The sequence below is a fragment of the Amaranthus tricolor genome, chromosome 9 (genome assembly GCF_026212465.1).
Source record: "Amaranthus tricolor cultivar Red isolate AtriRed21 chromosome 9, ASM2621246v1, whole genome shotgun sequence".
Classification (NCBI taxonomy): Eukaryota; Viridiplantae; Streptophyta; class Magnoliopsida; order Caryophyllales; family Amaranthaceae; genus Amaranthus; species Amaranthus tricolor.
Genome location: NC_080055.1, coordinates 24,869,834 through 24,896,122, shown reverse-complemented (window position 1 = coordinate 24,896,122; position 26,289 = coordinate 24,869,834). Strand labels below are relative to the sequence as shown.

Below are 26,289 nucleotides of genomic sequence, written 5' to 3'. Positions count from 1 at the left end.
AAAGTGAACAAAAAATTCAGAAATTTTCCCTCTTTCTTGCTCTTGTTTCGGTATTCAAGGAAAAAAAAAAAAAAACTTTGTTCAATCCAATCTTCAAATCAAAGGGTAAGTAAGTTGAGTTGTTAATTATAAATTTTATTTATAAGAAATTCTAGTATGAGATTATATAATATTTCTTTCAATATGATGATATCCTATGACTTATTAGGAGGATTGAGTATTTTACATAAGTTTTCTTTTATAATCCTTTGATAAAATTGATTTGTCAAAAGGGTTAAATCATATCTCTGTTATGCAAAATTTTCCTTGATTTACATTCTTTAACAAAGTTTAAATTTGTTATAAGAATAAAGTTTATACAAAGGTTAAAAATGTATTTATTTTATACCTTATATTTCTCTAGCAAGATGTTAGTTTGTTAGAAGAAATTTTAAGTGTATGGATTAAGTAATGTAGGTATCCATGAGTTTATAAATCCTTTAACAAAATTTGATTTGTTTAAAGGATTGTCCTTATATAGGTGTTTGATTCAAAAATGATGATATATGATTCTCTACAAAATTTTAATTTGATAAGAGAATCAAGTATTTAATTTAATTGTCAAGGGTTATGAAACTTTAATTGCTTTTGAAGGATCTTGTGGATGAATATTTTTAAATTGTTAATTTTGTGTTTTGATGATGGTTTGGATTGTTGATGGGATTTTATGTATTGTTACATGTGTGGAAATATCAAGTGGATGGTGGGATAGGAGATTTGGTTTTATTTGTTTTATTTTAGTAAAAGGTAAATTTGGTTTTGGTTAGGTATATTTTGATATGGGGATTTAAAAAGGGATTAAATAATTTAAATAGAAAAAAAAAAATATATATAAATATAATAAAAATAATTTAAGTAGCGGGAATTTTCGGACAGCAGCTGCTGCCTCGGTAGTGGCGCTCCGATCCGAGTATCGGGTGTGTTTCGTTGTGGTTTTATTTAACCGATGCGTTTTTTTTTAAAACTCGTTAAAACGCTTAAAATAATTAAAAATAGTAATCGGATGCTAGAAATTATGAAATTTGGTACCCAAGATAATTGATGCGTTACGGACGCAGCGGTGAAGTCGGATTTTTAATTTGAATTTTCTAAACTGTCCGATTTGGCCATAAAAGTTTCTGGTCAGAATGGGAATTTTGGAGCGATCATGAATTGGATGAAAACATTTGAAATTGTCAAGTCTTTGTGATATTTTAGTAGTATGGAGTGGATTGTTTGTGTAAACCCGTTATTAAACGTGGTCGTTTTGTGTGTTTGTTAATTAGGACCTCGATTCATAAGAGGGTGAAATTCTTGTCGTGCGTAAACGTCGTTTGGATTTGCTGTGCTTAAAGGTACACGCTTAGACCATACTGTTTATATGGTTGTGCAAGTAATGTTGTTTTATTCCTAATCAAGGCATTGTAATCACATAAGGATTAGACACCTCAAATAATATGAAATAATTATGTGGAAATTGAGAATTTATGGATATGTTACCCAAAAGGGTTAACAAATAAATTGGAAAACTATCAACTATTTTTCCCATGGCATTCAGGGATCTTTATGGTCACCATGGGGGTATGCATACTTAGCCTTTGGCGACCCGAACAGGACGGGCAACGTCTTAGGTAGGTGGTTGCCTTGGGATTTGCTCTCCCAAGTGTATTCCACCAAAACAAATTTGGAATATGACTTGTACGACCCGAACAGGACGGGCAACGTTACAAGGTTTGGAATTAATGAATAAAGATTACATAATAGAGCCTTTGCATGCTAGGGTAAACACAATGCTTGTATTCAACCTGTTTTGTATATGTATGAAGTCTCTGACGTGTATTGGTTGTTCTTTGGAACCTGCTACGTGTTATCATATGACGTGCAGCAGGTTAACTGCAGGAGGGGGCTGGAGTGAGGATTCAGCTTAGAACCCGTAACTATCAAGTCTAGACTTACTTTGTAATGAGTCTAAATACCTCAGTTTATGTAAACAAAGTTTATGATGTTTTCTTTTTATTTCGTACAACTTTTAGCTAGTCTAGAGGCCGGTGGGCTCTCGAGTTGTATGTAAAGACTTCCGCTGTTTTGTTTGGTTTTGTTTTGTTTGGCGCTGTTTTCTTTGTTGACCATATTCCTTTACCGTTGGAACGTTGACGATCCGAGTAAGGATGTGTTTATTTGTGTCCGTAAGTGAACCGGATTCATGTTTTCACATGATTTTCCGGGTCACTTTAACCGGGCCGTTACAATTGGTATCAGAGCCAACGTTCCCTAGGAGATAAAGGAATATCAGACCTTAGGAATGAGAGACGGGGAATGGTCGAATGTGATAAAAAAAAAAAAAAAAAAAAAAAAAAACATTGAATGTGTTTGTTGTGATGTAGCTGGCTTTGGACCATTAGGGTTATAAAGTGTCTAGGTGTCCTTAGTTAACAATTTTCTTACTTGATTCCTTTTCGTTATGTGTATGTGTTCAGGATTATGTATACGGGAAAGACACCTATGGACCCACGCACCCCCAGTGAATCAAGAGAGGTACCGAGGTTTGACCCTGAATCTTTCTGGAGGGAAGTTTCCAACGCTGACATATGGAAAATAAGGAGTGGTGAAAGTATCCAAGATTATAGGGAAAGGATGCTTATGGTTAAAGAAAAAGCCGATAGAGTATGTTACGACTTAGAGTTGGACCTAAATAGGTTACACCGTTTGTCTGAACCTAGGAAGAGTGTAACCCCTGAGAGGAAGGGCGAGCCTCCAATATCGGGCGGCACCGATGGGACCATGGAACCACTAAGAGAGCGGGTCCTTCCGGATTCCCCACTGGTGGAAACCGAGGCTCAGACAGAGAGTGATATTGAGATGTGGGAGCCTAGTCGTGAACCGCCTATATATATAGAAATTTCCAGCGATGATGATGAGAGAGAGAACTGGGGATCGCATTACGACTTATATGGCTTTGAGGTTGGGTTTGATAGGGGGTGGTCTGATGAGGAAGATCCTGAGGAAGAGGTAGAAGATTTACAATTAAGCAGCCCTAGAGATAGTGGTAGTGAATCAGAAGAATCGTATTCGGATTCCAGCTCTGATTCTGGAGAAGACGGGGATGATGAGGACTTCGATATAGCAAGTTACGATGAGGGTGCTGACACTTGGGATGCTTGGCGCTAGATGTTCTATTCCTTTTGTTTTGTTTTCGCATCTTTCCTTGAGTTATTTTTCTTTTTAGTTGTATCTTTTTAATCAAATAAACGATAAGGTAATAATGTAAACTCTTGTATGAGACAACTTTTGATGTATCAACAGATATCTATAAAATATTGAGGTGTGTTTGCTGTTTCTTTTGGTGTTGTAAGTTCGTGTATTATACATGTAATTCTCCTTTTGTAAGCAATTCAACTCAAAAAAAAAAAAAATAATAATAATAATATTAATAACAATAACAGTAAAAATAACGAATAATGAAAATAACAATACCTATATATATATGTATATATATTTAGGGATAAACAAACAAGTAAGCGACTGTTAGGTTTACCCAGCAAACCTTGTTCTTTCTCCAAAGGTTATGAATCTTAGGACTTTCTTTTGATTTGTACCTTTCTTTCGCTTGTAGAAGATGCCTCCAATTTCTAGGAAGAGACTGTCTCGAATTGATGCTAACCGTACGATAAGAAATCTGGTGAAAGCGTTAACAAATGTAAATGCACCCCGAAAGAAGTCTTTGTCGGAGTTAGCCTCTGAAATGAGCAAAAGGTTTAGTCAGAGCAAACCCTCGACCTTTGATGGTAAGGGAGAACCGTCAGAACTGGAACTTTGGTTAAGAGAATTTGACAAACTTTTCGATGTCGTTGAGTGCCCAGAAGAATTAAAAGTCAATCAAGCTGCCTTTTATTTGGTGGGGGAAGCCGACTACTGGTGGGCAAACAGTAGATCGGGGTTATTAGAGCAAGCTGAGGGAGACTTTGATTGGGATTTGTTCAAAGGAGCTATGCGAGAGAAATTTTATCCGCTGCATGTTAGAAAGGATAAATCGAACGAGTTTGCGCGATTGGAAATGGGTAGTATGACGGTAGACGAATATTATCACAAATTTATGGAGTACCTCAAGTATTGTCCTGATGATGTACCCACTGAGGAGAAAAAGATGCAACGTTTTGAGCTAGGTTTATCTTTCGATATTCAAAAGCATATTGAGAGTGACCGATATAATACACTGGAGTAGATGTATAAGCGAGCGTCACAAATAGGGAATATTTTGAGGAAAGAAAAGGAAAAAGAGAAGGGTAATGTCCCTGAGAAAAGGAAAGAAGTTTCTGGCCAGGCTTTGGAGAATGTGTCGGGCTTCTATCAGAAGAAAGCAAGGAATTTTGGAAATTTTCAGGGAGTCGGGTCTAGTTCGAATTCAGGGATTAGGAACAACGTGAAGCTTACTAAGCCATTATTGGACAGAGATGGCAATGAGAGGAAGTATTTCTGTAAGAGGTGCAAGAAAAATCATCCGGCAAAAGATTGCGAAGGAAATCTGATCGAATGTAACTTTTGCCACAAAAGAGGGCATAGAGAGTTTGAATGCTACATAAAGAAAGGGGGGAGAAGTCAACATCCGAGTGGTCAAAACCGGCAACAAAATTTAAACAACGCTGGTAGTCAAGCCAGTCAACAGCACGGGAATGGAAATCGTGGTAATGCTGATCAGAGATTCCAGCGACCTTTTTATGGCGGGCAAGGCCGGGTAGATGGAAATCGAGTAGAAGGGTCAGAAATGCAGCGCGGGGGAAATCACGTGGGAGGAAATAATGTACAGCCGGCGAGCGGAAGGGTATCTGCGGTCAGTGCAAGAGAAGCTGACCAGGCAGCAGATGTGGTTACAGGTACGTTCGCCATTCATTCTATAGCTGTGAATGTATTGTTTGATTCGGGAGCTACATGCTCATTTCTTGCAAAGAGTAAGGTGAACGAGTTGAATTTGGAGACCTTTGAAAAAGTTTCTTATACGGTGGCTGTACCATCGGGAAAATTGTACAGTTGTGAAAAACTGTATAGGGATGTACCCTTAAGGATAGGAAAGGTTGTCTTTCCTAGCGACTTGTATGTGTTAGATATGGAAGGTTTAGAAGTAATTTTGGGGATGGATTGGCTGGGAAGGTATAAGGCCACTATTGAATGCAGAGAGCAGAGAGTTTTGTTGGAAGGACCAAGAGGTGAAAGCGTTAGATACAGGAAGTTTCCCAAGGGACCCAGGACGAATTTGGTGTCGACCTTAGATTTGCAAAGGCTTGTGAGGCAAGGACACCCTTTGTATTTATGTCATATCAGCCAGGGGGATAAGAAAGAGGGGAATCCCCAGGATATTGCTGTGGTTAATGAATTTTTGGATGTTTTTCCTGACGAGATTCCCGGAATGCCACCACAACGGGAAATTGATTTCACGATCGACTTGGTACCGGGGACTGGACCGATTTCTAAGGCCCCTTATCGTATGGCTCCAAAGGAGATGGAGGAATTGAAGTCTCAACTTGAAGAATTGTTGGATAAAGGTTATATTCGACCTAGTGTTTCACCTTGGGGCGCTCCAGTTCTGTTTGTGAGAAAGAAAGATGGTAGTTTAAGGTTATGCATTGATTACAGAGAGTTAAACAAGGTAACAGTTAAGAATAAATACCCGTTGCCCCGGATAGATGACTTGTTTGATCAATTGAGAGGAGCCGGGATCTTTTCGAAGATTGACTTAAGATCAGGTTATCATCAGCTAAGAATAGCTGAAGGGGATATACATAAAACCGCTTTCAGAACACGATATGGGCATTACGAGTTCACAGTGATGCCGTTTGGGTTGACAAATGCTCCAGCCGCGTTCATGTGCTTAATGAACCAAGTGTTTAGTGCATACTTGGATAAATTCGTCGTTATCTTTATCGATGATATATTGGTCTATTCGAAAGACCGAGAAGAACATCAGGAACATCTACGATTTGTCCTGCAAACCCTGCGAGAAAATAAGTTGTACGCGAAGTTGTCAAAGTGTGAATTTTGGTTGGATAAGGTATCGTTTTTGGGTCATTTTGTCTCTAAGGAAGGTATTTCAGTGGATCCGGTAAAGGTGGAGGCGGTTCGAAGTTGGCCGTCACCTAAGAACGTCACCGAGGTACGAAGTTTCCTAGGTTTGGCCGGGTATTACCGTCGTTTTGTTAAGGATTTCTCGCGTATTGCTCGGCCCATGACCTCGTTAATGAAGAAAGAGAGGAAGTTCGAATGGACGGATGAATGTGAACAGGCCTTCATGACTTTGAAGGAAAGGTTAACTACGGCCCCTGTTCTTACTCTACCTGACCCTAAGTTGGATTATACTGTTTACAGTGACGCATCAAAGAAAGGGTTGGGTTGTGTTCTGATGCAGGACCGTAAGGTGATTGCTTATGCATCACGACAACTGAAGGTACATGAAGTTAATTATCCGACCCATGATCTGGAATTAGCCGCTATAGTTTTCGCTCTCAAGATATGGCGGCATTACTTGTATGGCGTTAAGTGTAGGATTTACACTGATCATCAGAGTCTGAAATATCTCTATACACAACCTGACTTAAACATGCGACAACGTCGGTGGTTAGAGTTGATGACAGATTATGATCTGGAGTTTGTATATCATGAGGGGCGGGCGAATTTGGTGGCCGATGCTTTAAGTAGGAAGTCTAGTCACTCGCTGTCTGCCTTGGACGGAGTAGAAGAGTTGCATCGGGAGTTTGCTAGGCTGAACTTGGAAGTAGTACGTAAAGGCGAATTACAGGGATGTTTGAATGCCTTGGCTATACGACCTTCGTTCTTTGAGGAAATTTTGAATTCTCAGGATAAAGACCCGAAACTCTTGAAATTAAAGGACCAAGCACGGGAAGGAACATCAGAGGGATTCCTTGTCCATGAAGATGGAAGCTTGAGGTTCAAGGGTCGTTGGTGTTTACCGACAGGGGAGGAATCTTTGAAGGAACGTATCCTGGATGAAGCCCATTGTACGAAATTTTCAGTACACCCGGGTGGTGACAAGATGTACCAAGACCTCAAGTTAATGTTTTGGTGGTCGGGGATGAAGAAGGATATTGCAGAATATGTCTCACGCTGCCTGACCTGTCAGAAAGTTAAAAGTGAACATAAGAGACCAGGAGGATTATTACAACCGTTAGAGATACCAGTATGGAAGTGGGATGATATCTCTATGGATTTCGTTGTGGGTTTACCTCGAACAAAAGCAGGTAATGATGCGTTATGGGTTATAGTTGATCGTTTAACTAAATCGGCACGTTTCATCCCTATGAATTGTCGCTGGGAGATGGAACAATTGGCACGAGCCTACATTAAGTATGTTGTACGATTCCACGGTGTACCCCGTACTATTGTGTCAGATAGAGACACACGATATCTGTCACAGTTTTGGCAAACCTTGCAACAGGCCATGGGTACAACGTTGCTCTATAGTACGTCGTTTCATCCGCAGACGGATGGACAGACAGAACGAACGAATCAGGTATTGGAGGATATGTTACGTGCTATTGCCATGGAGTGGCAAGGGTCATGGGATGAACATTTGGATCTAGTTGAGTTTTCTTATAACAACAGTTATCAAGCTTCTATACAGATGGCTCCATTCGAGGCTTTGTATGGGCGTCGTTGTCGTAGTCCGGTTTATTGGGACGATTTTACTGAAGCGGTGACCTTAGGACCTGAATTGTTGTTTCAGATGAGTGAGAAGGTACGATTGATAAGGGATCGTTTGAAAGCGGCACAGGATCGCCAAAAGTCGTATGCTGATTTGAAACGACGGCCAGAGGAGTTCAACGTGGGAGAACAGGTATTACTTCGCGTATCACCCATGCGCGGAGTAGTACGTTTTGGTGCTCGGGGAAAGTTGAGCCCTCGGTTCATTGGGCCATATGAAGTTTTGGAACGTGTGGGTAAAGTGGCTTATCGGTTAGCTCTTCCAAACTCTTTAGAAAAGGTACATGATGTATTTCATGTGTCTCAGTTAAAGCGGTATCATGCCGCAGCCACTCATGTATTAGACCCTGAACCTTTAGATTTGGATGCATCTTTGTCGTACCCTGAACAACCGGTTCGAATCTTGGATAAAAAGGTCCGTAGCACTCGAAGGAAGGATATATCTATGGTAAAAGTCCTGTGGTCAAATCACGAGCGTGAAGCGGCTACTTGGGAAACAGAAGACGCTATGCGAGAAAAGTACCCTCACCTTTTTCAGGTCAGTAGAGTTACGGGGACGTAACTTCTTAAGGGGGGTAGAGGGCGATAGGAATTTCGCGCAAGGAATGTTAAATCCTTGTTTTGGTAGTTGTGTTTTACTCATGAGTCATGATGTGGAGTTAATTGTGATAGCATGTGGGTTCTATGTTTTCCGTTGCCACATAAGTTACGAGGACGTAACTTCTTTTAAGGGGGGTAGTCTGTAACACCCCGTAATTTATCGGGTTTAAGAAATAATATAATAAAATAAAATAAATACGTATTATTAAATTATATTATTTCACATATATAATTTTAAGAAATAAAGTGAGTTAAATTTTAACGGTAACGAGTTTTATCGCGTACGAGACTATCGCGTAACGTTCTTTTTATTTTAACAATAATATAATAATGACTTAATTAATTAATTAAATTAAATTAAAAAAAAAATAATAATGAGAGGGGAGTGAAGGGGTGGCCGGTTGTGATGAGGAGGAAGGGGAGGAGTTTGTAACTCCTCTCATAAGTGAGTATTATGGCATAATTAAACTCACCTCTTAAGTGCCTATTAATCCTTAAGCATCATTGAGTTGCCTCACTTTTCCTAAGCTTTCAAAGTGAACAAAAAATTCAGAAATTTTCCCTCTTTCTTGCTCTTGTTTCGGTATTCAAGGAAAAAAAAAAAAAAACTTTGTTCAATCCAATCTTCAAATCAAAGGGTAAGTAAGTTGAGTTGTTAATTATAAATTTTATTTATAAGAAATTCTAGTATGAGATTATATAATATTTCTTTCAATATGATGATATCCTATGACTTATTAGGAGGATTGAGTATTTTACATAAGTTTTCTTTTATAATCCTTTGATAAAATTGATTTGTCAAAAGGGTTAAATCATATCTCTGTTATGCAAAATTTTCCTTGATTTACATTCTTTAACAAAGTTTAAATTTGTTATAAGAATAAAGTTTATACAAAGGTTAAAAATGTATTTATTTTATACCTTATATTTCTCTAGCAAGATGTTAGTTTGTTAGAAGAAATTTTAAGTGTATGGATTAAGTAATGTAGGTATCCATGAGTTTATAAATCCTTTAACAAAATTTGATTTGTTTAAAGGATTGTCCTTATATAGGTGTTTGATTCAAAAATGATGATATATGATTCTCTACAAAATTTTAATTTGATAAGAGAATCAAGTATTTAATTTAATTGTCAAGGGTTATGAAACTTTAATTGCTTTTGAAGGATCTTGTGGATGAATATTTTTAAATTGTTAATTTTGTGTTTTGATGATGGTTTGGATTGTTGATGGGATTTTATGTATTGTTACATGTGTGGAAATATCAAGTGGATGGTGGGATAGGAGATTTGGTTTTATTTGTTTTATTTTAGTAAAAGGTAAATTTGGTTTTGGTTAGGTATATTTTGATATGGGGATTTAAAAAGGGATTAAATAATTTAAATAGAAAAAAAAATATATATATAAATATAATAAAAATAATTTAAGTAGCGGGAATTTTCGGACAGCAGCTGCTGCCTCGGTAGTGGCGCTCCGATCCGAGTATCGGGTGTGTTTCGTTGTGGTTTTATTTAACCGATGCGTTTTTTTTTAAAACTCGTTAAAACGCTTAAAATAATTAAAAATAGTAATCGGATGCTAGAAATTATGAAATTTGGTACCCAAGATAATTGATGCGTTACGGACGCAGCGGTGAAGTCGGATTTTTAATTTGAATTTTCTAAACTGTCCGATTTGGCCATAAAAGTTTCTGGTCAGAATGGGAATTTTGGAGCGATCATGAATTGGATGAAAACATTTGAAATTGTCAAGTCTTTGTGATATTTTAGTAGTATGGAGTGGATTGTTTGTGTAAACCCGTTATTAAACGTGGTCGTTTTGTGTGTTTGTTAATTAGGACCTCGATTCATAAGAGGGTGAAATTCTTGTCGTGCGTAAACGTCGTTTGGATTTGCTGTGCTTAAAGGTACACGCTTAGACCATACTGTTTATATGGTTGTGCAAGTAATGTTGTTTTATTCCTAATCAAGGCATTGTAATCACATAAGGATTAGACACCTCAAATAATATGAAATAATTATGTGGAAATTGAGAATTTATGGATATGTTACCCAAAAGGGTTAACAAATAAATTGGAAAACTATCAACTATTTTTCCCATGGCATTCAGGGATCTTTATGGTCACCATGGGGGTATGCATACTTAGCCTTTGGCGACCCGAACAGGACGGGCAACGTCTTAGGTAGGTGGTTGCCTTGGGATTTGCTCTCCCAAGTGTATTCCACCAAAACAAATTTGGAATATGACTTGTACGACCCGAACAGGACGGGCAACGTTACAAGGTTTGGAATTAATGAATAAAGATTACATAATAGAGCCTTTGCATGCTAGGGTAAACACAATGCTTGTATTCAACCTGTTTTGTATATGTATGAAGTCTCTGACGTGTATTGGTTGTTCTTTGGAACCTGCTACGTGTTATCATATGACGTGCAGCAGGTTAACTGCAGGAGGGGGCTGGAGTGAGGATTCAGCTTAGAACCCGTAACTATCAAGTCTAGACTTACTTTGTAATGAGTCTAAATACCTCAGTTTATGTAAACAAAGTTTATGATGTTTTCTTTTTATTTCGTACAACTTTTAGCTAGTCTAGAGGCCGGTGGGCTCTCGAGTTGTATGTAAAGACTTCCGCTGTTTTGTTTGGTTTTGTTTTGTTTGGCGCTGTTTTCTTTGTTGACCATATTCCTTTACCGTTGGAACGTTGACGATCCGAGTAAGGATGTGTTTATTTGTGTCCGTAAGTGAACCGGATTCATGTTTTCACATGATTTTCCGGGTCACTTTAACCGGGCCGTTACAAGCGTAATATAGAATTTGTATGGGTTTGAACGAGAAAATATTGATTTAAACTATCAACCCAAAACATCAAAATTAATTGGAAATATTTAGAATTGGCATTAAATGTGATGACATAAATAAAAAAATAACATTTAAAAAACGAGTAAATATGTATCAGATTGGTTACGATCCAATGTGACAGTTTTTATACATTAGGCGACTACAACAAATGTTTTCCGTCCTATAGATGTATTGTTTCAAAATTCAATTCAATAATACTTTCTCAATTCTATTATTATATACTTGCAATATTCTTATTTTTGTTCATTAAAAATTATTTGCTGTATAATTATTTTTTGCAAAAAGTAAGTATGTCATCATCATTATATACACTATATCCGCCAATAAAAATCTATAATCAAGTTTAGGGAGAGAAAAAAAGCAGTAAAAAGTAAATATATGTTAATGTCTATTTTACTCCTAATTTTTTCATTCCCCAAAAATCATTAGCTTTTACACTCATATAGTCATATCTTTAATAGTTACAATTGTCTTTTTAATACAAATATACTAATTCTTTTGCAAAATTCTTTAATAGCGAGTAATTCAGATCAGAGAAAGTACGAATTAAGCAACAACATGAGTATGGGGAGGCCTAGCCTTTCCCTAACCTTGACCATACTTTCAGGGCCGACCCTAAGCAAGTGCAAAACGTGCCTACGCTCAGAGCCCTCAAAAAATATTAGTTTTCAACTAGTGTTAAGGTTTGAACTTTTCTATATATACAATGATTTAGAGGCCCATAAATAATCTTTCGCCCGGGGCCCCAAGAACCTAGGGCTGGCCCTGCATACTCTTCGTACATATACATCGTTAATATACCATTCTAGTTCTTCCCTACCACCCCCATCGAGTACCCATGATTGATTATCGCAACTCAACTTGACACCATAGTCAACAAGCTGATGCAAATCCTTCAGTAGCTGGGTGATCCATACTGTAATAGGCTCAAATTTCTTAATCTTAATCTTCCGATTAATTATTCCGAAATTTCTTTTCGAATTCCTAATCCTTTGGTTATCTAATTCAAATCACCTTTAATTCCTAAACCTTATTCCGATTTTTGTAATTTCTTCCAAATATTAAACTTAAATATATATATATATATATTCTTAAATTTCTTTATAAGCACTAAAATATTATTTTATTATTTTATACTACGAAAAGTAAAATTTTAATATTATATTTACGGTTTTATTAAAACATTACGTTTAAATTTCGTTTTCTTAAACTAACTTTACTACTTATCATTTTAACTTTACAACTTTGATTTAATTATTTTATACCTAAAAATTAACTATATTTTTCTTATTAACTTTAAGTATAGTTTTAACTAAAATTTTCTAAGTAAACTATCATATTTTCATAATCAAACCTTAATCATACTTTCCCATTAATCTAAAACATTTCACTAGCATAAACTAGAACAAAAATTTGATGAATCAAAATCCTTTCTACATCAATCCATAATGTTCATCACTTACACAAGCTATCACCATTTCCTTACACAAGTTAACCTTCTTCTACACTCCAAATTCTTACACATCCACTTACACACTCCAACTCTTACACATTCACTTACACACTCTAAATCACTTACACAAGTTAACCTTCTTTTTCATACAATCTTATGAACTAAAAAGTTGCCCAAAACTCATTATAAATACCCCTCCTTAGCCATGAGATCACTTGCACCCCCATCATCAAATCTTTCTACCATTCTTTCTTATATCTTCACTTCATTAACATCTTACTAACTTTATACCCTTTTTATTTGTTGAAGAATCAAATGAAGATGGAGCTTGATCTTATCACTTCTTAAGCCGATAATCATCAACTTTTAAAAAGTCAAGTATTATCTTTTGGAGCTTGGATATCTTTTTCTTTTAGGTAATTGAAGATCTACTTCTTTGAAGCTTGGAACCTTGAAGACTTTCTTTTGGAACTTATTTCCTTAAGTTCTTATTTTTCTATTATTATTCTCTTACTTGGTTTAGCACCACCTTCGGAGGAAAATGGTACACATTTTCTTAACTCTCTCGTTATGTGATATTTATTTATGGTTACTCGATAATATAAAAGCATGATCAACATGATTTTATTTTAGTCATTTAAACTTTATATGGTAATATTAAAGTTATATCCAGTTTAGTGATATTTTCGTCAAAACAATAATACTTTTGGGACACTCAAAAAAAAAAGTCATATATATGGAAATTTTTGATTAATATGATAATATAGATATATACGAATTTTACTAGTTAAATAAACTTATGTGTTTAAAATGATTTCATATCATCTTGATGTTTTGATATTTTTTTGTTGGACTCAAGTAATTATAAAGAATTATTAATCGGTTTATCGGTAAAATAGTCAAACAAATTTGTTAAAATGCTTAGCATTGTTTTTCTTGAAAACTCATTTCATATAGATTTTGGACCCTTAATAATTTGTCGGATTATGTTATTTTTATAGTGATGATAGATCCGTTTTACTATTTTACTGGTTATTTGATAAAATATGTTATTAAGTACTTAGAAATATTACCCTTGACTGTTATGATTATTTATGACTTAGTTTAGCCTCAGGAATCTTAGTATAGCTACGAAAATTTGTTATTTAATTAAATATTAATTTATTAGATACTAGTAATTTGTTTCTACTAAAAGGGTAGAATTGTCAAAAATTTGACTAGTGGAAGTTTGACTTATAAGAATGTAAACTATTTCGGTTTAGAGTCTTGTTTGATATTGCATGATATTGATTGTATGACTCTGATAGTAAGGTAACGTCGAACCATGGACCGGCATGTAAAATCCCGGCGTCCGTGTTAGCCAGCACGTAAAATGCGGTGTCAGACAGGGGGTCCGAGAAAAACCCATCCTGTGAAGTCTCGAGCATAACAGTATTGAGAGGAGTGACGACTCCCACCACAGTTAGGGTTTAGGACTACGGTCCTCACCTAACCAGACCCTTACATATATCAGTTGTCATTATTGTTGTGATCTTGTGATGTGCTATGATGGTAAAGCTATGAGGCTTAATTGAACTTGATTAAATAAGCATTAAGGTTACCATGTATTTAGTAGCAGTAATGAACTTCTGCAAGTATTGAGAATGTAACTTAATGGCTTAGTAAAGGTCAATAATGAGTAATAACCTTCTATACTGTGCTTGATGATTATTCTGTAAGCATGATTTAACTATCGCATCATAAGCTTGTTGAGAAAATTGTACTCGGCTTTATCGCTGACCGATTTAATCGGCTGTCGTCCATATTATGGATGACAGTATTTTGCAGGAAAATTTAGCTCAGGTTTCGATCCAGGCCGCAACTTTAATTATTCTATCGAGGACTTAGCTTCAATGATTTTACTTGATGACTATATTGTACTTATTGTTTTTTTTTATCGTATTTAAGTAAACCTTATTTTATATTTTCTCAGTTGTAAGATATTTTTTTTACTTATGTTTTGAACAATTTTAGTTTAAATGGTTTTTAGCAGTTCGGCGTTTTACACTTCCGCATTATTTATCTTAAGTATAATTATTAATGTTAATTATGTATCGAGAGTGCCGCTCCTGCTACACGTGGTATCAGAGCTAAAGTTACTCGAATCTTGAAATTTTAGTTCCATGTGACTCGATAGCTGACTAAAAAAACAATTAAAAAAAAAAAGAGGAAAAAAAGAAAAGTATTTCAAATGATTTTCAAAACAAGTCTTCCTAAAAATTCTATTTGTTTTCTATGTGCTTATGTGACTATGTGTAAAATTACGTGCTAGATTAATTAAGTTAATGTGAAAGTTAGTCACATGTTTAAAAAATATTTTAGGTAAGAAATGGCGTAACTTCATCTGATCACGAAGCTAGAGTTCGAGAGCTAGAAGCACAACTAGCTCGGATGGAAAGGACAAATGAGCGACTGATCACCCTCATGGAGAATCAGGCTCAAGAGGCCAATGACGACGGGAAATACTTTAAGAATATGGCTTATCATCGTCTGCCGCAATACGACGGAGAAGCTGATCCGGTTCGCTTTGAGAATTGGCTCGCAGAGATGGAGAAACTTTTAGAGGTCATTAACTGTCCAGCGCACCTAAAAGTAAAGCTGGCTTCCTTCTACCTATCTGGTCCAGCAGAGTTATGGTGGCGTTCTGTCAAGGCCACTATGATTGATACCTTTTGGGATGATTTCCTTATAACTCTTCGTCAACAATTCTATCCGCCATCACTCCAACGGAAAAAGGAGAATGAGTTCTTACATCTTCGTCAGGGTCTTATGACCGTGATTGAGTACAGTTGTAAGTTCAATGAGCTATCTCGATTTGCTTCTAACATCGTAAGCAAAGAAAGTGTTCGTGCATCCCGCTTCTTTGAGGGTCTTAATCTTAAGATCCAAAAGGGGATCGGGAAGTATTCTGACTTCCGAGATCTCTACGACCGAGCGCTTGAGTATGAGAGGATCCTTGAAAAAGAGGACAACACCAACAAAAGAAAATTTAGTGGAGGCAACAACAACAGGAACAAGAAGCCGACCAATTGGGATCGCAAGCCGTTCCAACCAACCACTTCAACAAGAGTCACAGTTTGGAAGTGTCGCTTATGTGGTAAGGATCACCGAGGTCGTTCATGCACTGGGAAGATCATCTGCTTCAAATGCAAAAAGGAGGGTCATGTTTCCACTAACTGCCGAGAAGGGATCCAGTTGGGAGCTAGTAGTACTGGTAATTATGGAGCTCCTAGTTCTTCGGAAAATGTTCAGAGTATTGCAGCTAGGAGGACTGCCGGTTTGCACGCTATTAGCAACCATGTAGACAATCTTCATCAGGCGTTTGAGGGTAAGGTCATTTCTGGTCACTTTGTCGTAGGAGACTCTTTGGCTCATATTCTTTTTGATTCAGGAGCTGACCGATCTTTTATCTCTTCTTCTTTCCTTCATAAATCCTCTATCTCTCTTGAACCTCAAAAATTTAATCTCCAAATTCTATTACCTGACGGTTCACCATTCCTATGTGACCGTATCTTTCCTAATTTCCCTCTTAAGATTTCGGACAACCATCTACCTGCCGATTTAATAGTGTTTGAGTTGGGTACATATGATATTATTTTGGGGATGGACTGGTTGGGACGTCATCATGTGGAGATTTTGTGTAAAGAGAAGATCGTTCGGGTTAAGGCTCCAGGTGGAGAATGTTTGATTAGGAAGAATTTTGTGTTTCCCATTCAGACCATTTCTGCAGTTCAAGCCATTGAGATGATTAAACATAGAGATAAGGGATATTTGTGTTTTATTACTAGTAGTGAGGAGAAAATCAAGTTAAGTCTTGAGGAAACCCCAATTGTTTGTGATTACCCTGATGTTTTCCCTGAGGATCTACCTGGTTTACCTCCAAGGAGAGAGGTTGACTTTCATATAGATCTAATTCCTGATGCTACCCCTATCTCTAGGACTCCGTACCGTTTTGCTCCAGCTGAGTTAGCCGAATTGAAAAGGCAATTAGATGAATTATTGGAGAAAGGTTTTATCCGACCTAGTGTGTCACCCTGGGGAGCCCCTGTTCTCTTTGTGAAGAAGAAGGATGGAACGATGAGATTGTGTATTGATTATAGGGAGATTAATAAGATCACCATTAAGAACCGTTACCCTTTGCCTAGGATAGATGATTTGTTTGATCAGCTAAGAGGCGCTCAGGTGTTCTCGAAGATTGATTTAAGGTCTGGATATCATCAATTGAGGATAGCGAAGGAGGATGTTTCTAAAACAGCATTTCGGACCCGATATGGACATTATGAGTTTTTGGTGATGCCATTTGGGTTAACAAATGCACCTGCAGCATTTATGGATTTGATGTAGAGGTATCTTCGTCCTTATTTGGATAAATTTGTGGTTGTTTTTATCGATGATATTTTGGTATATTCAAGGAGTAGGGAAGAACATGAAGAACACTTGAGAATGATTCTAGAGCTTTTGAGAAAAGAGAAATTGTATGGGAAGCTTAGTAAGTGTGAGTTTTGGCTTGAGGAAATTTCTTTTCTAGGTCATATGGTGTCTAAGGGTGGAATTTCTGTAGATCCTGAGAAGATTAAAGCAATAACGGACTGGCCGATTCCTAGAAATGTGACTGAAGTTCGGAGCTTTTTAGGATTAGCTGGGTACTATAGGAAATATGTTGAAAACTTTTCTAAGGTTGCTCGTCCCATGTTTAAGCTGTTGAAGAAAGGGATACGATTTCAGTGGAATGAGAGGCACACAATTGCTTTCGAGGAATTAAAGAAAAGACTTACTACCGCCCCTGTTTTAGCAATGCCTGATTGTAGCAAGCCATTCGAGGTCTATTGTGATGCTTCATTCGAAGGTTTAGGTTGTGTACTTATGCAAGAAGGAAAGGTCATAGCTTATGCATCGAGGCAGTTAAGGCCACATGAGGTGAATTACCCCGTGCATGACATTGAACTTGCTGCAGTGATCTTTGCTTTGAAGTTGTGGAGACATTATTTGTATGGGTTACCGTGTAAGATCTACACTGATCATCAAAATTTGAGGTATGTCTTCAACCAAAAAGAATTGAACATGCACCAAAGGCGGTGGCTTGAGGTTATTAAGGATTATGATCTTGAAATTGTGTACCACCCTGGAAAAGCGAATAATGTAGCTGATGCCTTAAGTAGGAGACTGAGAGTGTCTGTGAATGCCATTATGTCTGTACCATGGGAGTTGTATCGTGAGATGCAGAGTTTGGGATTAGAGATTTGTAGTCGACACGAGGTTGGTCAGTATTTGGGAGCAATGACTATACAACCCACTTTGTTTGATCGTATAATTGAGGCACAACTTGAGGATCCAGAGATTGTTGAGTTGATCCATAGAGTTGAGAAAAATGAGACTAATGCTTTTGAGTTAGGAGAAAGAGGAGAGTTGAGGATGAACGGTAGATTGTGTGTTCCAAATCAATTTGAATTGAAGAATGAGATTCTGAAGGAAGGTCATCAAAGTTTATTTCATTTGCATCCAGGTCGAGATAAGATGATTGAGGAGATAAGAGAGATATTTTGGTGGAAAGGTCTAAGGAAAGATGTCTTTAATTTTGTGTCTAAGTGCCTAGTCTGCCAGAGGGTAAAGTTCGAGAGACAAAAGAGTTCAGGGTTGCTTCAACCGTTGCCTGTCCCAGATTGGAAGTGGGACTCGATTTCTATGGACTTTGTGATAGGGCTGCCAAGGACCCAACGAGGGAATGATGTTATTTGGGTCATTGTTGATAGATTGACCAAGGTCGCTAGATTTGTGCCAATGAAGAATACTTGGGGGGCCAAGCAATTAGCAGATACCTATGTCCGAGAGATTGTCAGACTTCATGGTGTTCCGAGGACTATTGTTTCGGATAGGGATCCGAAGTTTTTATCGAGGTTTTGGGAAAAGTTGCAGGAAGCTTTTGGGAGTAAGTTGTGATTGAGTACTGCTTTTCATCCTGCGACTGATGGTCAGACTGAGAGAACTATTCAGACTTTAGAGGATCTTTTGAGATGTTGTGTGTTGGACTTTAAGGGTTCTTGGGAAGATAAATTGCCGATGGTGGAGTTCGCCTACAACAACAGTTTCCAATCTAGTATTAGGATGGCACCGTATGAAGCTCTTTATGGAAGGAAGTGTCGAGTACCTTTGTGTTGGGATTTGATGGATAGGACCATTCCCGAAGGTCCAGATGTGATTCAGGAATCCATTGATGCTCTGAAGATTGTTCAACAGAACATGAGAGCAGCACAGAGCCGACAAAAGAGTTATGCTGATAATCGTCGAAAGATGTTGCAATTTGAGGTTGGCGACAAGGTTTTCCTAAAGGTTTCACCTACAAGGGGTGTCCAGCGTTTTGGAGTTCGAGGAAAGTTGAGTCCAAAATTTATTGGACCTTTTGAGATCCTAAGGAGAGTCGGGGAAGTTTCTTATGAGTTGGCTTTACCTCCAAGTTTAGCAAAAGTTCATAATGTGTTCCATGTTTCACAGTTGAAGAAGTATGTTCACGATCCGTCTCATGTTCTAGCTCACGAGCCACTTTTGATTGAGGAGTCTTTGGTGTATGAGGAACGACCAATCAGGATCTTAGATACCCGAGTAAAAGAGTTGAGAAATTCGAGGATTCCATTGGTCAAGGTTTTGTGGTCAAACCACGGGGTTGAATAGGCGACTTGGGAAAAAGAGATCGACATGAGAGAGCGTTATCCTAACCTTTTTGGTAAGTCCTAGTTTCGGGACAAAACTATCTAAAGAGGGAAAGAGTTGTAACAGGCTCAAATTTCTTAATCTTAATCTTCCGATTAATTATTCCGAAATTTCTTTTCGAATTCCTAATCCTTTGGTTATCTAATTCAAATCACCTTTAATTCCTAAACCTTATTCCGATTTTTGTAATTTCTTCCAAATATTAAACTTAAATATATATATATATATATATTCTTAAATTTCTTTATAAGCACTAAAATATTATTTTATTATTTTATACTACGAAAAGTAAAATTTTAATATTATATTTACGGTTTTATTAAAACATTACGTTTAAATTTCGTTTTCTTAAACTAACTTTACTACTTATCATTTTAACTTTACAACTTTGATTTAATTATTTTATACCTAAAAATTAACTATATTTTTCTTATTAACTTTAAGTATAGTTTTAACTAAAATTTTCTAAGTAAACTATCATATTTTCATAATCAAACCTTAATCATACTTTCCCATTAATCTAAAACATTTCACTAGCATAAACTAGAACAAAAATTTGATGAATCAAAATCCTTTCTACATCAATCCATAATGTTCATCACTTACACAAGCTATCACCATTTCCTTACACAAGTTAACCTTCTTCTACACTCCAAATTCTTACACATCCACTTACACACTCCAACTCTTACACATTCACTTACACACTCTAAATCACTTACACAAGTTAACCTTCTTTTTCATACAATCTTATGAACTAAAAAGTTGCCCAAAACTCATTATAAATACCCCTCCTTAGCCATGAGATCACTTGCACCCCCATCATCAAATCTTTCTACCATTCTTTCTTATATCTTCACTTCATTAACATCTTACTAACTTTATACCCTTTTTATTTGTTGAAGAATCAAATGAAGATGGAGCTTGATCTTATCACTTCTTAAGCCGATAATCATCAACTTTTAAAAAGTCAAGTATTATCTTTTGGAGCTTGGATATCTTTTTCTTTTAGGTAATTGAAGATCTACTTCTTTGAAGCTTGGAACCTTGAAGACTTTCTTTTGGAACTTATTTCCTTAAGTTCTTATTTTTCTATTATTATTCTCTTACTTGGTTTAGCACCACCTTCGGAGGAAAATGGTACACATTTTCTTAACTCTCTCGTTATGTGATATTTATTTATGGTTACTCGATAATATAAAAGCATGATCAACATGATTTTATTTTAGTCATTTAAACTTTATATGGTAATATTAAAGTTATATCCAGTTTAGTGATATTTTCGTCAAAACAATAATACTTTTGGGACACTCAAAAAAAAAAGTCATATATATGGAAATTTTTGATTAATATGATAATATAGATATATACGAATTTTACTAGTTAAATAAACTTATGTGTTTAAAATGATTTCATATCATCTTGATGTTTTGATATTTTTTTGTTGGACTCAAGTAATTATAAAGAATTATTAATCGGTTTATCGGTAAAATAGTCAAACAAATTTGTTAAAATGCTTAGCATTGTTTTTCTTGAAAACTCATTTCATATAGATTTTGGACCCTTAATAATTTGTCGGATTATGTTATTTTTATAGTGATGATAGATCCGTTTTACTATTTTACTGGTTATTTGATAAAATATGTTATTAAGTACTTAGAAATATTACCCTTGACTGTTATGATTATTTATGACTTAGTTTAGCCTCAGGAATCTTAGTATAGCTACGAAAATTTGTTATTTAATTAAATATTAATTTATTAGATACTAGTAATTTGTTTCTACTAAAAGGGTAGAATTGTCAAAAATTTGACTAGTGGAAGTTTGACTTATAAGAATGTAAACTATTTCGGTTTAGAGTCTTGTTTGATATTGCATGATATTGATTGTATGACTCTGATAGTAAGGTAACGTCGAACCATGGACCGGCATGTAAAATCCCGGCGTCCGTGTTAGCCAGCACGTAAAATGCGGTGTCAGACAGGGGGTCCGAGAAAAACCCATCCTGTGAAGTCTCGAGCATAACAGTATTGAGAGGAGTGACGACTCCCACCACAGTTAGGGTTTAGGACTATGGTCCTCACCTAACCAGACCCTTACATATATCAGTTGTCATTATTGTTGTGATCTTGTGATGTGCTATGATGGTAAAGCTATGAGGCTTAATTGAACTTGATTAAATAAGCATTAAGGTTACCATGTATTTAGTAGCAGTAATGAACTTCTGCAAGTATTGAGAATGTAACTTAATGGCTTAGTAAAGGTCAATAATGAGTAATAACCTTCTATACTGTGCTTGATGATTATTCTGTAAGCATGATTTAACTATCGCATCATAAGCTTGTTGAGAAAATTGTACTCGGCTTTATCGCTGACCGATTTAATCGGCTGTCGTCCATATTATGGATGACAGTATTTTGCAGGAAAATTTAGCTCAGGTTTCGATCCAGGCCGCAACTTTAATTATTCTATCGAGGACTTAGCTTCAATGATTTTACTTGATGACTATATTGTACTTATTGTTTTTTTTTATCGTATTTAAGTAAACCTTATTTTATATTTTCTCAGTTGTAAGATATTTTTTTTACTTATGTTTTGAACAATTTTAGTTTAAATGGTTTTTAGCAGTTCGGCGTTTTACATTTCCGCATTATTTATCTTAAGTATAATTATTAATGTTAATTATGTATCGAGAGTGCCGCTCCTGCTACACATACACATTCTTGTGTTGCCATCGCTGATACTCGGTACTCTGCTTCCGTACTTGACAATTTCACTATTGGTTGTCTCTTACTACACCATGAAACTGCTTCAGAATCCAGGTTGAACACATAACTAGTAGTTGATCGACGTGTATCAAGATCTCCAGCATAATCAGCATCACAATATCCAGCAACTTCAAATTTTCTATCATTACGTTAAAGGATACCATAATCAATACTTCCTTTGACATACCTCGATATTCGCTTTATAGCTTCCAGGTGAGGTTTCTTCGGTTTCTGCATGAATCGACTAATCACATTAACTGTATAGGTAATATCTGGTCAAGTTAGCGTGAGATAGATTAGACTTCCCACCAATTGTCTATACATTGTCACGTCTTCTAACTCTTTGCCTATTGCCGTACATAGTTGTGCATTAACCTCCATTGGAGTTGAGATAGGCTTGCAGTCAAGCATTCCATATTTATCCAAAAGATCTTGGGCATATTTCTGTTGGTAGAGAAATATCCCATCATTGGTTCGCTCCACTTCTAGACCAAGAAAATGCTTCAATTTGTCCAAGTTCTTTTATCTGAAATCGAACCGAGAGATTAGCTTTTGTCTGTTGGATCTCCCAATCATCATTTCCAGTAATGATGAGATCATCAACATAGACAAGAACTATCGCCAACTTTTCATCTCGAGCTTTCACAAACAAACTTGAATCAGCTGGTGCAACTGAGTAACCACTTTGTAGCAAGAATTCTGCTATTTTGCCATACCATGCTCGTGGTGCTTGCTTCAAACCGTAAAGCGCCTTTTTCAGCTTGCACACATAGTTTGGATGAGATTGACTCTCGAACCCTTTAGGTTGATCCATGTAGATATCTCTATCCAGTTCACCATGTAAGAATGCGTTCTTAACATCCATTTGTCAAAGCTTCCAAGAAAGACTAGCCGCAAGTGCTAGTAAAACAGGCACTGTAGTAATTTTTGCCACTGGACTAAATGTTTCATTATAGTCCAACCCATATTACTGAGAAAATCCTTGAGCTACCAATCATGCCTTGTACCTTTCAATAGTGCCATCGGGTTTAGTCTTCACCTTGTACACCCATTTACAGAAAATAGGTTGAACTTCCTTAAGTGTTGGTACTAACTCCCAAGTTTGATTCTGATGCAGAGCTTGAATTTTCCCCTCTATGGCTTTCCTCCAATCTTTGCTTCGAGCTGCTTCATCATAGCTAGTTGGCTCTTTGACATCCTTAACCATTGCAGAATTAGCATATTTCGGATTAGGCTTTTGAGATCTGATCGATCTACGTAGGACTAGACGAGGTTCCTCTTCTTCAAGATCTTCTACTTGACTTGGCCTTTCTTCTTCAGGACTTCTATGATGTGCTCCCGTCTTCCATGGACTTTTCTCTTTTGCTTTTGGTGAAGTTTGTGAACTTTCACTTTCTAGATCATCATCTTTAGTAGATTGATCCTCTATTTTCTCTAGAAGCTTTTCCTCAATCTCCTTTGAGTCTGGTAATAGTACAGCTTGTGGTGACCACCAAGAGGATGCTTCATCAAACACCACATTTCTTGACACATGACACTTATTTGTAGTTGGATCACAACATTTCCAACCTTTCCTTTGATCATCATATCCCACAAAGATACATCTAATCGCCTTTTTGTCAAATTTGCTGCGTAGGTGCTCAGGAACAAACACATAGCATACACATCCGAAAACTCGAAAATGGCTCACTATTGGCTTAATCTTCCACAACTTCTCGTACAGGGAGACAAACTCTAGCCTCGCTTGTGGTAGCCTGTTTGTCACATGTGTTGCTGTTTTCATGCATTCGACCCAAAAACGTGGTGGCACGTTTTTCGCATGTAGCATGCTTCTACATGTCTCTGCTAGGTGTCGATTCTTTCTCTCTGCTACTCCATTTTTTTGGAGTGTTTGGACAAGTGAGCTGGCGTCGTATTTTGCGATCTTGCAAATACTGAGAGAATTCAGCTGATGTATATTCTCCCCCATTGTCTGTTCTTAGACATTGCACTTTTCTACCAACTTCTTTTACCACTGCTTCCTTGAACTATTAGAACTTGTTGAATGCTTCTGATTTCTCCTTCATAAAGTCTACCTTGACATATCTGGAATAATCATCTATGAAGGTGTTCATATATCGTAGGCCACTTACTGAATGTTGCTTGACCGACCCAAATACGTTTGAGTGAATAAGTTTTAAAGGTGCCTGAGACTTAAACTTTGAGTCTTCATATGGCAGCTAGTTGCTTAATCGAATTGACATCCGACAAAAATTATATCTTCCTTGACATCCAATTCAGGAAGACCCTTGAGCATCGATTTATTCATCATCACTTTTAGCTTGGTATAGCTCACGTGACCCAAGCTTGCATGCCACAAGTCAGCTGTCTCATTCTTCCTTGTCTTGTCTACATATGCTGTTTGAGCAGACATTACATAGACATTCAACATCGATATTAGAGGGACAATGTTTGGAATCTGTCTATGTAAATTTTGGTACACCTTTACATCTCGAGGTCCAAAGAGCACATAGTCTTGACTTTAGTGAAATATCAGTTCACCGTCAATTTATTTTGTTGGATCGACATTAGCTCGTTCTCTAGCATCTGGAGTTGAGCATCATTCTTCTTGGAGAACAACCTTGACAATATGTACCACGCCTCCTTGGGTGTCTTAGCATCCTTGATGCGGTGCAACAACTCGTCTTCAACAGCTGCTGCCAACACGTACATCGCCTTTCCTGCTTTAATCTTCCACTTTTTTGACTCTTCTACATCGGTTGGTACTGTGGTATCACCACCACCGACCATACCCTAAAGGTCTTGACCCAACAAATAAAATTGCATATGTATGCTTCACGTAGTGTAATTATTATTGTTGAGTCAATATTACCAGATGTACTCGCAATATCTGCCATTTGTGACTTCGTTACGCCTCTCACGTAATAAGTAAGTTTGGTCTCTCACCAAAAACTTCACAATCCCAGATTGCACATTGCACACAGATGGAATTTTAATGTGATCACTTGATCACTCGGGTAGCCAAAATTATTTTGACTAATTTTTACCAGTCCTTGACTGATAATTTACTAAAGTGAGTCTCACAATAGACTGTTTGGCTCTGATACCAATTGTAGAGAATTTCGGGATATATTTATGTGAAAGAAATAGCAAAATAATAATCTGAACAATAAAATTTAGAGTGATATTGAACAACTAATGCTTGAAGTAATAATAATAACACTAGAAACATATAAGATTACAATATATATACTACCACTATATTGTAGTAGCTCACTCTTATTCTTACAATAACTCACTCTAAAATATTGCTTTCACTTTTGCTTTACCACTTAAGGATATTGTGGTGGGATGATGAAAATGCAAGTGATAAGCACCCTATTTATACTACTAGAAATGCTCCAAAATTCAACAAAGGTTGGCAAGTAATTAAAAGTTTTACACTTAGCTTAATAGGGAGGGGTGATAGGAGTAGAATTTTACCACCCTTGGTTATAAATTTTTGACTAATTTATCCATTGATAAAAGAGAAGTGCTTGGTGACTTTGTTTAACATATATGTATTCTTGGAAAAACTTTATATTGAAATAATACTTATACTCCGTTCTGTTATACTTGGACAACTGATCATGATATTTTCAAATATAACATGTCATAATTGTAAGAGTATATACGATATTTTGGGGTCTCAACCATCAGTTTAAGCTTTTGGTTAAGTTGATTCCGTGACTGACTAACATTGTCTCAGAAGCTAGTGCGACAAGAGGTCACGAGTTCGGATCTCAACCATCCTCATTTAAAGTAGAACATATTCAGCGCATGTGCGCATCCACACTTCTAGTCCAATGGGATCTTGTGTGAGGAGGCATATTAGAGTATATAACAAATCTTGGCGCCTTAACTCAACTTAAACTTTTAGTTGAGTTTGATTTTTTAAATATATTATATACGCTTTAACAATAATCAGTAGCAAATATTTTTGAATGGAGATAATATAATATTGGAAGTTGTTGTTATTAGTACCGGTAGATACAAGCATGAGCAACTGTATTTTACGACAATTATTGGCAAAGTTGACCACATGTTTGGCTCCCAGGGTGTTCACTCGCAATGCAACATCATACCTACACTCCAAAT

The 26,289-nt window shown here is 36.7% G+C and overlaps 1 protein-coding gene across 1 annotated transcript; it reads right to left on the bottom strand.

Moving 5' to 3' along the window:
- Nucleotides 1–19,404: 19,404 nt before the first annotated feature.
- On the bottom strand, nucleotides 19,405–22,563 carry LOC130823419 (secreted RxLR effector protein 161-like). The gene is made up of 4 exons (XM_057688039.1): nucleotides 22,462–22,563; nucleotides 22,340–22,383; nucleotides 22,102–22,291; nucleotides 19,405–19,425 (listed from the first exon to the last, which is right to left on the bottom strand). Exons 1-4 carry the CDS (start codon nucleotides 22,561–22,563, stop codon nucleotides 19,405–19,407), a joined length of 357 nt encoding a protein of 118 aa, XP_057544022.1.
- Between the last annotated feature and the right edge of the window lie 3,726 nt (nucleotides 22,564–26,289).

Bases quoted from the DNA above. Each gene is read 5' to 3' on its own strand.
- LOC130823419 (XM_057688039.1), bottom strand. From the start codon at position 22,563: ATGCTTGACTGCAAGCCTATCTCAACTCCAATGGAGGTTAATGCACAA. The intron at 22,384-22,461 runs GTGGGAAGTCTA...CGATTCATGCAG, and splicing joins TGACAATGTATAGACAATTG to AAACCGAAGAAACCTCACCT. The intron at 19,426-22,101 runs GTATGTGTAGCA...TTCCCTCTTTAG, and splicing joins CGATGGCAACACAAGAATGT to ATAGTTTTGTCCCGAAACTA.